This window comes from Staurois parvus, unplaced genomic scaffold (assembly GCF_062004578.1).
Source record: "Staurois parvus isolate SC_StPar_1 unplaced genomic scaffold, SC_StPar_1.0 ptg000132l, whole genome shotgun sequence".
Classification (NCBI taxonomy): Eukaryota; Metazoa; Chordata; class Amphibia; order Anura; family Ranidae; genus Staurois; species Staurois parvus.
In genome coordinates this window covers 7,771,809-7,787,244 of record NW_028317928.1, presented here as the reverse complement: position 1 = coordinate 7,787,244, position 15,436 = coordinate 7,771,809, and the positions used below count along the sequence as shown (strand labels likewise).

Below are 15,436 nucleotides of genomic sequence, written 5' to 3'. Positions count from 1 at the left end.
TCCTTACATGCAGCCTCTGAAGGTGAGATCACCACCGACCTTCTCACAGTGACACTGACAATCAGGGCTGGAGTAGAGATCACATAGGCTCCTCCATTCAGAAAACAGGGGGGGGGGGGAATTATCAAAACTGGAGCAGCTGTGCCTAGCAACCATCAATCAGCTTCTAGCTTTCATTTTCAACGCTTCACTGAAAAAACTGAAGATGGAAGCTGATTGGTTGCCATGCGCAGCTGCTCCAAATTCTGTCCGCTCTAGTTTTAATAGGTTTCCTCTGTGATTGGACGAAGGATGTTTGTGATGCTCATGTCAAATCAATTTTTTTAATTAAATATATGGTATATGAATACGGTGGGGAAGATTTACTAGTGCACACGGAATCTGGCGTGGCTGAGCATAGTAACCAATCAGCTTCTAACTTCAGCTTCTTCAATTAAGCTTTGGCACTAAAACCTGGAAGCTGATTGGTTCCTGCACAGAGCTGCACCAGATTATGGGTACAGCAGTTTTAGTAAATCTCCCTCATGACATCCTTGCCTGCCGCCCTATAGTAGAACTACTGCTACAGGGCTGCGCAAAATCCCGTATATATACATGTGATTTGCATGTCCAGTTAGGGGGCGCGCGTGCCGCCCTACCCGCGCCACCAGTGACGGCTAGGTTTGTCAATCACCGGGTGCTGGCCAGAAACTCCTAGCCGGCACCCAGCGATTGACAAGGAACAGTGACAGAGGAGAGGTCTGTATGTAAACAACACAGATCTCTCCCCTATCAGCAAGGACATGCTGCTGTGTATCTCACAGCACAGCATGTCTCCCTAGTAAAATACAGCACACAGTTAACACTTTGATTGCCCCAGATGTTAACCCCTTCCTGCCCAATGCCATTAATACAGCGTCAGTGCTTTTTATTTGACTTTCTTAAATGTTTTTACTGGACATGTTTAATAGCAAAAAGTCTAAAATGTTTTGTGTTTTTTCAAAATAGTCGGTCTATTTTTTGTTTATAGTACCAAAAAATTAAAACTGCAGAGGTGATCAAATACCATGGAAAGAGAGCTCTATTTGGGGGGAAAAAAGGACATGAATTTCATTTGGGTGCAGCGTTGCACGACCGTGTAATTATAAGTTAAAGTAACGCAGCGCTATATCGCAAACAATGGCCTGGTCGGGAAAGGAGGGGGTAAATCCTCGGGAGGGTGAAGGGTTAAAGTGTTCCTATGTTGTTATTTTTTTTTCTTTTTCAAGCTGGTTATTTGGATACCACCCTCATCCCTGAAAAACAGCCGTCCCCCTCTTTAGCCTATTCCTTTACTTCCGCCCTGTGGCTCCTGCACTTCCGCTGTTTGCGTTCCACGGTTGCCCTTCCTGGTTGCCCTAGTGACGCTCAGCCAAATGATAGGACGATATTCAGTGACAAAGAGCCTTGTATTCCAGGGTGAGACCAGAGCCAACACTAGAGGGCGGTCGCTTACAAAGTGAGAGGAGGAGGTGTCCTCAGTTCTGGAGGGTGGCGGCCATTTTATTGAAGCCCAGAAGCAGTGATGAGTGGAAGATTTAAAACTGAATGAAGCTTCCTCGTGGAGAGTGTGTAGCCAGGGATTAAGAGGTAATAATGGCTTCTTATTATGAGAGGAGGGGGTCTCTGTGGAATGAATTGGGGTGGGGTGTCATGAGACTGGTGTCATGTCCTGTACACAGGGGGATGGTTTCATTGGGATTTGGTGAGAAAGGATATAAAATGATCCTCTTCTTCCTGAGGAAAGCAATATGACCTATTGTGGGGTGATGGGCTGCTGTCTGTGAGCTGAGCCATATTATATTAATATGAGGAATGACGGGTCCTTTTCATCTCCATATCTATGTCTGCGCTGATCCTGTTCTCCTCTCTTCATTTCTCTCTGCTCCGTACTTCTCCCTTTGTCTGTCTCTCTCGGATGAAGTTCACCCATGACATAATGGATCCCATAGATCTTCTCTACTTCTCCTGGTTTTAGGTTTCTACATTCTGAGACAAAGAAATACAAATAGCAAACTCCTCAAATCTGATCACCTGACCGAGGATGGCGGAGGAGCCGAGTCACATGACAGAGAGGATACTAAACCTCACCCTGGAGATCATCTACTTGGTGACCGGAGAGGTGAGGAGGATTCTGGGAGGTCTCATGACATCACTCTTATCTCTATTAATAAACACAGACCTGACCAGAGAGGTGAGGAGGATTCTGGGAGGTCACATGACATCACTCCTATCTCTATTAATAAAACACAGACCTGACCGAAGAGGTGAGGAGGATTCTGAGAGGTCACATGACATCACTCATCTCTATTAATAAAACACAGACCGGACCAGAGAGGAGAGGAGGATTCTGGGAGGTCACATGACATCACTCCTATCGCTATTGATAAAATACAGACCTGACCGGAGAGGTGAGGAGGATTTTGGGAGGTCACATGACATCAGTCTTATCTCTATTAATAAAACACAGACCTAACTGGAGAGGAGGATTCTGGGAGGTCACATGACATCACTCCTATCTCTATTAATAAAACACAGACCTGACCGTGGAGGTGAGGAGGATTCTGGGAGGTCACATGACGTCACTCTTAACTCTATTAATAAAACACAGACCTAACCGGAGAGGTGAGGAGGATTCTGGGAGGTCACATGACGTCACTCTTATCTCTATTAATAAAACACAGACCTGTCGTTCACTCTTGTATGGAGATGGGGGGTTTCTGTACTAGAAAAATGCTGATCTCCGCAAGGACACACAGAAAACAATTACTTACTATGTGACCTGTTCACACTTAAAGCAGAACTAAACCCTCCTCTCCTTTTCAGCCAAGGAAGCTGCCATCTTGGTCTCTGTTTGATCTGCAGTTTTCATGGTGCTGCACAAGTGATCAGTTTTGACTCTAGCCATTTGATGGTTTGACAGTTTGGATGAAAGCACAAGCAACTGTGACAGTTAGCTTTCCCGGCATGATGCCTCGACTGTAACTGTTTTTTTAAACCGTTAAATCAATGGGTTTAGTTCCACTTTCAATGCCTTCAGGGAAGCTGCATTTGGGAATATGCAACATCAGCATTTTTCTGTCCTGTTGGTCTATGGGAGTGATGATGGTAGAAACAGCCAATTCACAAGACTACTAGCATGCGGGGGGGAAAAGAAGCGGCGGGGACCAGTCTTGCACTCGGGAGGGTCGCAAATTAGGTTAGTATATCTTTGCTTTCCAAGCCCCTAGACAAAAAGAAGCATTTAACCCATGGCACAGCCCCACTACATGGGAAAATAATCATTTTGGCCAAAAGTGTTCTTAAAAGTGGTTGTAAAGGTTCTATGCATGAAGGTAAAAAAACCTTCTGTGTGCTACTCCCCCCCCCCTCAATACCCTCCTGAGCCTCCTCTTGATCCAGTACTATGCATGGGTGCCTAGGCTGGGTCGGGTGTTTCTCTCCTTTATTGGTTGAGACACAGAAGCAGGAGCCATTGGCTGCCACTGCTTTCGATCACAACCAGTGAGCCAATGAGGAGAGAGCATGGAGCAGGGCCAAGCCACAGTTCTATGTGTCCTATGGACACATAGAGCAGGGCTCAGGAGCGAGCATGCTCCAGTGCCCCCATAGCAAGTGGCTTGCTATTGGAGGTACTGGTCAAGGGGGATGAGCCAGGATCGCTAGTGGCGGACTTGAGAAGAGGAAGATCAGGGCTGCTCTGTGCAAAACTGTTACACAGAGCAGGTAAATATGACATGTTCGTAATTTTTTTTTTTCACAAAAAAACAAACATGTTATATCACTTTAAAGTGTTACTAAACTCCGGACCCTGCATTCACTATATCCTCTCCCCAAACCCCACATTCACTATATCCGCTCTCCCCAGACCCTGCATTCAGTATATCCGCTCTCCCCGGACCCCGCATTCACTATATCCTCTCTCTCCGGACCCCGCATTCACTATATCCGCTCTCCCCGGACCCTGCATTCACTATATCCGTTCTCCCCGCACCCTGCATTCACTATATCCGCTCTCCCCGGACCCTGCATTCACTATATCTGGTCTCCCACAGTACACACAACATGGAAATGCAATTATTTTAGTAAATATAAACTGCTAAATCCCTTTTCTCATCAGCAGTATATAGCAGTCTTGTGACTTCAATCAGTATCAGTGTCCATCAGAGCACTGGTTAAAGTTTGTAGGAGGAGTTTTCATTCTTCTCTAGGAAGATGCAGGACCCCTGATCTCTGTCTGCACAGTGCTGATTTGCCCTGTACAGATCACATGCACTCTCCCAAAAATAAAAAAACTTCTCTAGCAATACACACCAAACTGAGCATGTGCAGAGTGACTCCACACATATGTCTTATCAGGAGATAAGAGGGGGGCATTGGAGGAAGAGGAGAATTAGAGAAGACAGGATCAAACAGCCTTTTTATACAATGCAGAGGATTAACCCCTTAGGTTCCACAGTGGGTATACCCAGCATGCTTTACTGCATACACAGACTGATTTCACTGTTGTGGGTTTAGTAACACTTTAACTTCAACTTCCCGTGAAGAAAAATGCTCCACGAATGAAGGAAACAGACCTTTCAGCCAACTTTACTTTGTACACTGATTCACATAATCCATAGGGGTAAATGAAGAGTGATTATGTTCTTCCAAATTGTTTTAATTGTAAAAATTAATTGAATTATTGGCCTAAATTAGTGGTTATAACATAATAAATAAAGATAGATAGATAGATAGATAGATAGATAGATATCTTTGTGGTATAAATAAAGTTATGGACATTTCAGGATATCTTTCGCACCTTGTATGGATTGCAACTTTAATGTACCTGAGAGAGCCCCATCCAGTGTTTTTTCTTTGTGTCGTGAAATGAGTGGTTTTTGGGACCTCCATTGATTTACTGTAGGATATAAATTATTTGTTTTATCTATTGATATGTATTTGCCGTACACAGGAATGCATTATAGTAAAGAAGCCATTTGATGATAACTCGACTATCACTGTACAATAGGCCGGACAGGACCGCTCTTGTTCTGGGAGGACGTCTTATGACGAAGTTTGTGATCTTGGCAACTTGCATTGATTTACTGTAGGATGGATAGTGTTGTTTCTATGTATTGATATGTATTTGTTAAACCACAGGAATGCGTTATAATGAAGAAACCATTTGATGATGACATGACTCGTGTGTCACAGCGTTGGAGAAGAATAAAGAATCCCATGATGGAGCTTCAAACATGCTCCCTGACACCTGAGAGAAAGCAGAAGATCCTAGGAGTCACCCAGAAGATCGCTGATCTGCTGACAGGAGAGGTGAGCGGTGCCGGGAATTCTGGGACATTCTTCAGTAACAGACAAGGGATGTGTCTGGATGGTGACTGTATCATTGTGTGTGTCAGGTTCCTATAAGATGTCAGGGTGTCACTGTCTATTTCTCCATGGAGGAGTGGGAGTATATAGAAGGACACAAGGATCTCTACAACGACGTCATGATGGAGAACCAGCCACCCCTCACATCACCAGGTAAGAGGAGACTTTCATTTCTTGTATTGAGGATCCACCTAGATACACACATCCTCTGATATAAAGACATAGAAACAAAAGAGGATTGAGAGTATATAGAAGGACACAAGGATCTGTAGAAGAACGTCATGATGGAGAACCGGCCGCCCCTCACATCACCGGGTAAGAGGAGACTTTCATTTCTTGTATTGAGGATCCACCTAGATACACACATCCTCTGATATAAAGACATAGAAACAATGTATTCAGTCAGTGTGTGTGTTTTCTGCAGATGGATCCATTAATGGGAACCCACCAGAGAGATGTCCCCGTCCTCTGTATTCCCAGGACTCCACACAGGAAGTCCATGAGATCCCTCAGGAGGATCAGGTAGGAGGAACTGAGGGTCCAAATGAAAACCTTTTCACCTCCTTATCTTTCAAATACCATGCTCTCTATCTCTGTTTGGCTACCCTTACTATGCACAATCCTCAACTGTATCTACGGGGGAAGCCATGGTTGTCACCCACACTGGACTAAAAATATTTGTTCATCTCCATTACATGGTGGCTGATAGGATTAATAATTTACATATGAAAGATAAAGCTTTTTGTTTTTTTGTTTGTTGTTTATTTTATGTTAAAGCTGAGCTCCAGTCAAATCTGAAAAAAATAAAAGTCAGCAGCTGGAAAAACTGTAGCTGCTGACTTTTAAAAATCAGCCTTTCAACTGTCCCTTGATCCCTGTGCCGGCATATTCACAGCCGGGTGCCCACTGCGCATGCACGGGCAGCGCTGCGCCTTGTGAATGGTTCTGTAGTGTTGTGGGACCTGTCACGTGTCCCAGAAGACTACGGGGAGGGAGGACAACTCCTGCTTTTGATCGCCTAGGTGGAAATGGGAGTGGGTACCTGTCAAAATTGGGTACCTGCTCTCCCTGCACTTACCCCTCCCCCAAAGGTGCCAATTCCTCACGGGGAGTGGAAGGACTGTTTTTTTTTGTTTTTTTACTTTATAAAGCAACTTTATTGAAAGAAAACATCAAGGATATAACATAAAGCGTATGTGTAACAAAAGAGAAATGAAGAGGGGGAAATAAAATAACAACACACTGCCCCCAACATAGGGCATATTAACATGATCACAAGCCACATGGTACATTGAAAGCAACTAGTATGTCATGGACATCGTCTCAGATCACATGTTCGTCACAGGGTCATTAGTACAATAGCATGGCAGACAGCACAAATACAAAACACGAACTATAGGTCAGGAAACAGGAGTATCGAGCAGGACACCACAGTTCCAGGAAAATACGACAAGAACACAGGTTCGGGGTGGGGGGGGTTTGGGGTCAAAGCGACCTCCCCATCAGCAGTCACCATCCCATCCAACCAACTAAGTATTAGGAGAGGATAACCATGGGGGGACCAATCTTTAAAGTGGAACTTTGGGCTCACAGGAAGTGACAAGAACACTGCTATTCTGGCAAAATATTCTCTGGATGCCTCTGCACAGGATCCCACAGGACTCTGAGGTAGATATAGTTACATAGTTGGTCTGGCTGAAATAAGACAAAAGTCCATCAAGTTCAATCATTAAAAATTAAAAAAGTTATAATCCTACACCCACAGTTCATCCAGAGGAAGGCAAAAAAAACCAGCAAAGCACAATCCAATTTGCTCCTGCAGGGGAAAAATTTCCTTCCTGATCCCCCGAGAGGCAATCGGATATTTCCTGGATCAACTTTACCTATAAATGTTATATCCAGTTATATTCTGTGTATTCAAGAAATAATCCAGGACTTTCCTACAGCAATCCACTGAGCTCGCCAGAACCAACTCTTGAGGGAGTCTATTCTACAGGTTCACAGCTCTTACTGTGAAGAAACCTTTCCATCTTTTGGACATTAAATTTCTTTTCTTCCACTGAGGATCCTAATGAAAGCTAATGTTATGTGTCTTTTTCAGGGGGAAGATCTAAATGTGGTTGATGGTATAGAAAAGCCATATGTGGGGGCTGATGAACCATGCGAAGAAGAGGAGAACACTCCAGAGATAAGCACAGGTGAGGAATAAACACTAAATCCAGAGAAGAGTCCCAGATCCTCCTTGTTCAGTCACTACAACAATCTCTTCTTCTCCCCCCTCCTCTGTCAGTAGACAGTAATGGGGGGACAGTATGTGCCCAGTGCGGGAGTCAGGAGCCATCAGCATCTATTAGACTCTGGCTCTCCTCCTCACATCATGTCATTGAGATGTGACCAGTCTCCCCCCCCCAGCACACACTCTCTGGGGTCTCTCATACATCTCAGTACAGGGGGCTTCACTCTCATCTTTATTCACAGACCCCGGAGACACTCGGAGAGACATCCCAGATGAGGAGGAGAAAGAAGGACTTTTGAGGAATAAGAAGGCTGTGAAACTTCCTGTAGAGATCAGCACGGGTGAGTAATAAATACATGAATCCCTTCCTGCAGTAACTGGTCTTTTAAGGGGAATTTAATACTGATTGGCCAATCAGTGATCAAATGAACAGTAGTAAACAAGATGTCACTTCCTGACATTATTATTATAATACAGGATTTATATAGCGCCAACAGTTCGCTCAGCACTGTACATTATAATGGGAGACAATACACGAGACAGTACAGTAACAATACAATTCAATACACGAGGGGTTCGAGGGCCCTGCTCCTTGGAGCTTACAATCTAGGAGGGAGGGGATAGTGGTACAGAAGGAAATAACTGTTGGGGGTGGAGTGGTAGGAAGAGTGGAGGAGATCGGCTGTTAGGTGAGGGCGGGGTAGGCTTCTCTGAAGAGACAGGTTTTCAGAGTGCGCCTAAAGGTGAGGAGAGTAGGTGATAGTCTGATGGATTGGGGTAGGGAGTTCCAGAGGATGGGGGAAGCCCTGGAGACGGGCATGGGAGGAGGAGACCAGGAAACTAGAGAGTAGGAGGTCTTGTGAGGAGCGGAGAGTACGTTTTGGGTGGTATTTGGATACCAGATCGGTGATGTAGTTTGGGGCAGTGTTATGAACAGCTTTGTACGTCAATGTTAGCATTTTGAATTTTATCCGTTGGGCAATTGGAATCCAGTGGAGGGATTGGCAGAGGGGAGTGGGGGACACGGAGTGGTTAGTAAGGTGGATGAGTCTGGCCGCAGTATTCAGGATAGACTGAAGCTGGGATAGCCTGTGGTGACACTGTACTGCTAGGGTGACAGTATGTTAAAATAAATAAAGTAAAAATGATAATATAAAAAAAAAATTTGAAATTATATTTTTTGGTTATAAACTAATTTGGGTTATTTTTTTTTTATTAAAAAGATAGATGAATACATTTTTGCCCAGATTTATGAAGAAGGATTATTTATTTGCAAAATGTTATAAGAAAAACACCTTTTTTTCACAATTTTTGAACTTTTTCATTTATATAGCAAAAAAATTTAAATCCCAGCGGTGAATAAATACCACCAAAATACAGTTTTATCTGTCTCAAAAAATGCTAAAAAATTCATATGGGTACAGTGTTGCATGACCGCGGAATTGTCATTCAACGTGTGATAGCACTGAAAGCTGAAAATTGGACAGGAAGGGGGTGAAAGTGTTAAACAGAACTCAGATCTTTCTCATAATACATTTGCAGAGATGTGTGGATAATTTTAGTGCTAAGTGAACTGTGGAGCTTTACCATGTATACCACTTGACCTACGTAAGGTGTTACCCTGACCTGGGCATAAAGGGGGTATTCAGCACTGCGCTGCTTTAACTGACAATTATGTGGTCATGCAACACTACACAAATGCAATTAATATAATTTGTTTTCACACAAATAGAGCTTTCTTTTGGTGGAATTTGAACACTGCTGGGGTTTTTTATTTTTTATTACACAAATGTAAAAAAAAAAAAATTTCTACTTTTGGTATAAAACATATCCAATGAAAACAAAATAACATTTCTTTAGAAATTTAGGCCAAGATGTATTCTGCCTACATGTCTTTGGTAAAAAAATAAAAATTCCAATAAGTGTATAATAATTGGTTTGTGTGAAAGTTATAGCTATAGCTACAAATGATGGTTTATATACAAGAATTTAGCAGCTATGACACTATACTGGTAATAACAGTGATCAGCAACTTATAGTGAGACTGTGATAGTGTGGAGGGCAATCTGGCACTAGCTGCTGGGAAGTACACTACCTGACACCAATAGCGGCACTAATACAGTAATCAGTGCTATTACTGTACACTACTAATGACACTGGCTGGGAAGAGGTTAACATCTAGGGGCAATCAAAGGGTTAACTGTGTGCCTAACAAGTGTAAAGTGTGCTGTTTTTACTATTCAATGTGACTGCTTTTACTTCCTGCTTTGCAGGGAGGGAAAAACAGCCACATCGCTGCACTCTGTAGAGAGCCCTGTGTTGTTTACCAACACAGGGTTCTCTTCTGTCATTTGCTCAGCTGACCAGTGGGACCTGTTGATAAATCAATAGCCGGGACCCGTGTGCTGCTTTTACTAATCAATGTGACTATTTTTATTCCCTGCTTTGCAGGGAGGGAAAAACAGCCACATCGCTGCACTCTGTAGAGAGCCCTGTGTTGTTTACCAACACAGGGTTCTCTTCTGTCATTTGCTCAGCTGACCAGTGGGACCTGTTCATAAATCAATAGCCGGGACCCGTGTGCTGCTTTTACTAATCAATGTGACTGTTTGACCAGTGGGCCCCGTTCATAAATCATTTAGTCAGAACCCGCTGATTTGCTTTTGCTGTAGAGAATGACAGCACAGCCAGGGTGGCGGGCACGTGTGCACCCCCTACCAGGAGATGCCAGATCATGTACATATATGTGATCCGGTGCAGTGGGCCCCGCTCTGCCCCAGTAAATCTGCAGTAGATGGTCCCTAAGAAGTTAAAGTGTATTTTTTTTTTTCCAAAAAAAAGTGTTTGAAAAACTGCTGCACAAATACTGTGTGACTTTAAAAAATTGAAACACCCACCATTTTATTCTCTAGGGTGCGGATGTCAAACTGGCGGCCCTCCAGCTGTTGCCAAACTACAAGTCCCATGAGGCATTGCAAGACTGACAGTTACAAGCATGACTCCCAAAGGCAGAGGCATGATGGGACTTGTAGTTTTGCAACAGCAGGAGGGCCGCCAGTTTGACATCCCTGCTCTAGTGCCTCTGCTTTAACAAAACATTGAATGTTTGGGGGTTTTAAGTCATTTTCTATAAAAAAAATACTGATTTTTTCCATGTAAACAATAAGTTTTAGAAAAGGCCTGGTCTTCAAGGGGTTAAAGCCCAATTCTGGGCTCCAGAGTTATCCTAACAATGCAAGCCTCATCGCGCGCGCGCGTGCGTGTGTGTGTGTGTGATTGGATACAGCTGATTTCAGCTGAAATCATTGACTGTAATTGGCTGCTGTGTCCAATCACAGATCTAGAAGAAGGCCAATCACGTACATGTATGGGATCAGGCTTGTACCTGTTGCCTGCTTGCAGGAGATGTACTGTGATTGGTCAGCAGGTAGTTAATGGTTTCTAATCTCCTTCTGTCTCTTATGTCCCTCCAGAAGAACAACATATCCCAAGTGACATCGGGGCACATCTATCATCTGATCCCTCTACACCTGGGGAAAGCTTTCCTGATCCCTCTCCTCCCATCAGCCGTCCTAAAGATCACAGAAAAAGAACTTGCACAAAAAAGAAGCCATTGTCATGTTCAGAATGTGGGAAATGTTTCTCCCACAAGCCTGCTCTTATTTCCCACGTAGGGATCCACATCGGCATGAAGCCACATTCCTGTTCTCAGTGTGGAAAATGTTTCAACTCAAATTCCCTTCTTTTCCGCCATCAGAGAATTCACACCGGGGAGAAGCCCTATTCATGTTCAGAGTGCGGGAAATGCTTTAACCTTAAAACCGCTCTTGTCAATCACACAAGAACTCACACCGGGGAGAAGCCATACTCATGTTCCGAATGCGAGAAGCGGTTTGCGAAGCATTATGCTCTATCACTTCACAGGAGAATTCACACTGGAGAGAAGCCGCATTCGTGTTCAGAGTGCGGGAAATGTTTTAGGGTACCAACCTCTCTATTATATCACATGAGAACTCACACTGGAGAGAAGCCATATGCATGCTTGGAATGTGGGAAATGTTTTGCCATGTGTTCGAATCTTGCTTCTCATAAAAGAACACACACCGGCGAGAAGCCTCATTCGTGTTCAGAATGCGGGAAATGTTTTACCAGGAATTCATCTCTTGATAAACACAAGGGGGAGTCACATGAGGAGTCACACGTGAGGGAGAAACCACATTCATGTTCAGAATGTGGAAAAGCTTTTAGTATGAGCTCAAGTCTAGTTCTTCACAAGAGAATTCACACTGGGGAGAAGCCGTATTCTTGTTTAGAATGTAGCAAATGTTTTGCTCAGAAGTCAAATCTTGAGATACATGCAAGAACTCACACCGGGGAGAAGCCTTTCCCATGTTTAGAATGTGGCAAATGTTTCACTTTTAAGTCTGTTCTTGAGAAACACAAAAGAACTCACACCGGGAAGAAGCCATATTTGTGTCCAGAAGATGGGAAATGTGCTACTGAGAGTTCATCTCTAATGTGTCGTAAGGGAACTCGCATCGGGGAGAAACAATTTTCATGTTCAGAATGTGAGAAATGCTTTACCACAAGCACAGCTCTTGATAATCACAGTAGAGTTCACACCGGGGTAAAGCCGTATTCATGTTCAGAATGTGGGAAATGTTTTACGAGGAGTTTATCTCTTGATCAACACAAGGAGTCACACGAGAGGGAGAAGCCTCATTCATGTTCAGAACGTGGGAAATATTTTACGAGGAGTTCATCTCTTGATCAACACAAGGAGTCACATGAGAGGGAGAAACCATATTCATGTTCAGAATGTGGAAAAACCTTTAGTAGAAGGTCAAGTCTAGTTCTTCACATGAGAAGTCACACTGGGGAGAAGCCATATTCATGTTTGGAATGTGGAAAAGCTTTTAGTATGAGCTCAAGTCTAGTTCTTCACAAGAGAATTCACACTGGGGAGAAGCCATATTCTTGTTCAGAATGTGGCAAATGTTTTGCTCAGAAGTCAAATCTTGAGATACACGCAAGAACTCACACCGGGGAGAAGCCTTTCCCATGTTTAGAATGTGGCAAATGTTTCACTTTTAAGTCTGTTCTTGAGAAACACAAAAAAACTCACTCTAGGAAGAAGCCGTATTTGTGTCCAGAAGACGGGAAATGTTCTACTGAGAGTTCCTCTCTTATGTGTTGTAAGGGAACTCGCATCAGGGAGAAACCATTTTCGTGTTCAGAATGTGGGAAATGCTTTACCGCGAGCACAGCTCTTGATTATCACAGTAGAGTTCACACTGGGGTAAAGCCGTATTCATGTTCAGAATGTGGGAAATGTTTTTCCTATAGTTCACCTCTCACCGCTCACATGAAAACTCACAAAAGCGAGAATTCGTGTTCAGATTGTGGAAAATATTTTAGTACGAGGTCAAAACTCGTTAATCACATGAGAGCTCATACCGGGGAGAAACCCTATTCGTGTTCAGAATGTGGCAAATTTTTTACTCAGAGGTTTACTCTTGAGCTACACAAAAGAATTCACACCGGGGAGAAGCCATATTCGTGTTCAGAATGCGGGAAATGTTTTACGCAGAGGTATAATCTGGAGATACACAAAAGAACTCACACTGGGGAGAAGCCATATTCGTGTTCAGAATGTGGCAAATGTTTTACTTTGGGTTCAACTCTTGTTACCCATAAGAGAACCCACACGAGGCAGAAGCCGTAGTTCTTTTTTTTTTTATTATGATTATTTAAATCTTTTATTAATTTTTTTTCCCATTACAAAAACACAGCAAAGTATCATTTACATACAAAATACAAACATTCCCCTACGTTTTGCAACCCAAACCCCCATATAATTTACCCTGGTCCATATAACTCTTCCCTTTCCATTCTATACCTGTGATCTTTCTTCTCAATCCTCATTGCTGACTCTTTTTTTTTTCTTTCTTTCTTTCTTTCCTTCCAACCTTTCTTTTCCCTTATCCTATTCCTTCTACTGCCTTAAAAAAACATTCCCTTTGTTCTCCTACCTCAAATCAGATCCCTGAGCCTCCCACGACTTCCATATATTTTCCAGATGCCTTGAAATCCGACCATCTTCCTCATTCCTTTCTAAATGTTACCCATATTACCTTCGTCTATATGGTATAACTCCTCCATGTTATTTATATATTCCACCCTGTCTAACCTTCCCTCGTTGTTGGAGGAAAAGCCGTAGTTCTGGTCAGAGTGCAGAAAATGTTTTCCCCGGGAAACAAAAAAACCTTCCATTACCATGTCTCCCACTGGGTAAAAGCCATATTCATGATGAATGAGAGATTTTCATTGTTGGAGGAGAAGCCGTAGTTCTGTTCAGAGTGCAGAAAATGCTTTTCCCGGGAAATCTTCTATTACCATGTTTCCCACTGGGTAAAAGCCGTATTCGTGATGAATGAGAGATTTTCTTTAATTCTTTATTTAGGACAAGTTATTAAACAACGTTATATAAAAAAAGAGTATAGTACAAATTGAGAAGTTAATTTACATGTACAGTACAGAGTTACATACAAAGGAAAATTTCTCTGTTATAAATGGACTAGTACTCTTAGCCTGTAATGAATAAAAATGAAAGCAATGGATGTGGTGTCAAGTGTCTTTTTGTGGAACATCCAAAACAGATATGAGGAATGAATGGATGGGGAGTGACTAGGAGCAGTGGGTGGGTAGCAAGAAGTGATGAGGTGAGACACGGGGGTGATGGAGGAAAAGAAACAAAAGAGGAGCAGAAGAAAGGAGAGGTTTGCCTCTGGAATGCGTCTTCCGTTGTGTACTGTGGGAGGTCTCTGGCATAGGCTGCTGAGAGGGCAATAGATCATTCGAACATTGGAAGAAAGGGGGCATGGTCTCTGGTATATCAGATTACAGGAGTTTTATTGGCTTCATTGCCCAGGCCACATTAAGAAGATGTATTGTAAGGGTCTTGTTGATATGGAGTAGATGGACAGCCAAGATCTGACCAAGGTTGACTGAAATAAGGTTAGAAAATACCTTTTTGACCTTATTCCAGAATAGTCTGCTAAGAGCTCGTTCACACTGGACTGTTTTTCCAACTCTTGCCAAATGCCCCTATAGCGTTTGACAAGCGTTGGTCCGGCGTTTGCAAACGCCACATGCAAGGTTTCTAGGCAGTTGCCAAGCATTAAAAACGCCCCACAAACGCCTGTAATGAAGTTTGAATGGTGTTAACGCCCCGCAACTGCATCGCAAATGCCGGCCGGGCGTTTGTGGAGCGGCACCATAGACTTGAATAGGAGGCTGAAACTCCTGACTCGACCAGAGACGTCCGTTTTGCGGCTCCGTGACGCTAACGCTCCCGTTTGAACAGCACTATGTGCTGCAATGTGCAGAAACGGTAAAAACGCTTCCCAAACGCCTGTCTGCCGCTGGCTAACAAGGCTAGTGTGAACGTAGCCTAAATAAGGTACATTATCACCCATATATGCGGTAACTTGACAGTTGCAGAGTGGCATCACCAGCAAGTTAGAGAGACCTGCAGGTAGATCATATCGAGGAGTCTTGGGCATCAGGATTCTTTTTAGATAAAGGTTAGTTACTTTGTTTCTGCACAAAATATAGTGGTAAGTGTCACAATCATGCCCGCAGTGAGAGGCACAGTTCTCCATTTTGCTCCAAATTTCTGCATTGTGGTATTTCTCTTAAACTAATATGCAGTCACCTGAGAGGGGAAGGTGTAGTATCGTGCATATAAGAGCCAGGTACAGGCTCTCCCTGTAGTAAGAAGGCTTCATGTATCTCCTCATTCCCCCTCCC

At 43.4% G+C, this 15,436-nt stretch overlaps 2 protein-coding genes across 2 annotated transcripts in view; both read left to right on the top strand.

Annotated features, from left to right (window-relative positions):
• The first annotated feature begins 1,511 nt into the window (after positions 1–1,511).
• The window catches only part of LOC149466273 (uncharacterized), a 198,461-nt gene continuing 184,536 nt past the window's right edge, over positions 1,512–15,436 (top strand). Inside the window, exons 1-5 of the mRNA XM_089672725.1 lie at positions 1,512–1,608; positions 1,997–2,140; positions 5,161–5,331; positions 5,418–5,541; positions 5,813–5,910. Of these exons, the coding sequence (XP_089528851.1) occupies positions 2,063–2,140; positions 5,161–5,331; positions 5,418–5,541; positions 5,813–5,910 (471 nt within the window). The 5' untranslated portion in view covers positions 1,512–1,608; positions 1,997–2,062. The remainder of the gene's footprint in view (positions 1,609–1,996; positions 2,141–5,160; positions 5,332–5,417; positions 5,542–5,812; positions 5,911–15,436) is intronic.
• LOC149466277 (uncharacterized) overlaps positions 6,657–15,436 on the top strand; it is a 34,826-nt gene continuing 26,046 nt past the window's right edge. Inside the window, exons 1-6 of the mRNA XM_089672695.1 lie at positions 6,657–6,674; positions 7,490–7,586; positions 7,867–7,965; positions 11,098–11,294; positions 11,421–11,515; positions 11,636–13,345. Coding sequence (XP_089528821.1) covers positions 6,657–6,674; positions 7,490–7,586; positions 7,867–7,965; positions 11,098–11,294; positions 11,421–11,515; positions 11,636–13,345 — 2,216 coding nt within the window. The remainder of the gene's footprint in view (positions 6,675–7,489; positions 7,587–7,866; positions 7,966–11,097; positions 11,295–11,420; positions 11,516–11,635; positions 13,346–15,436) is intronic.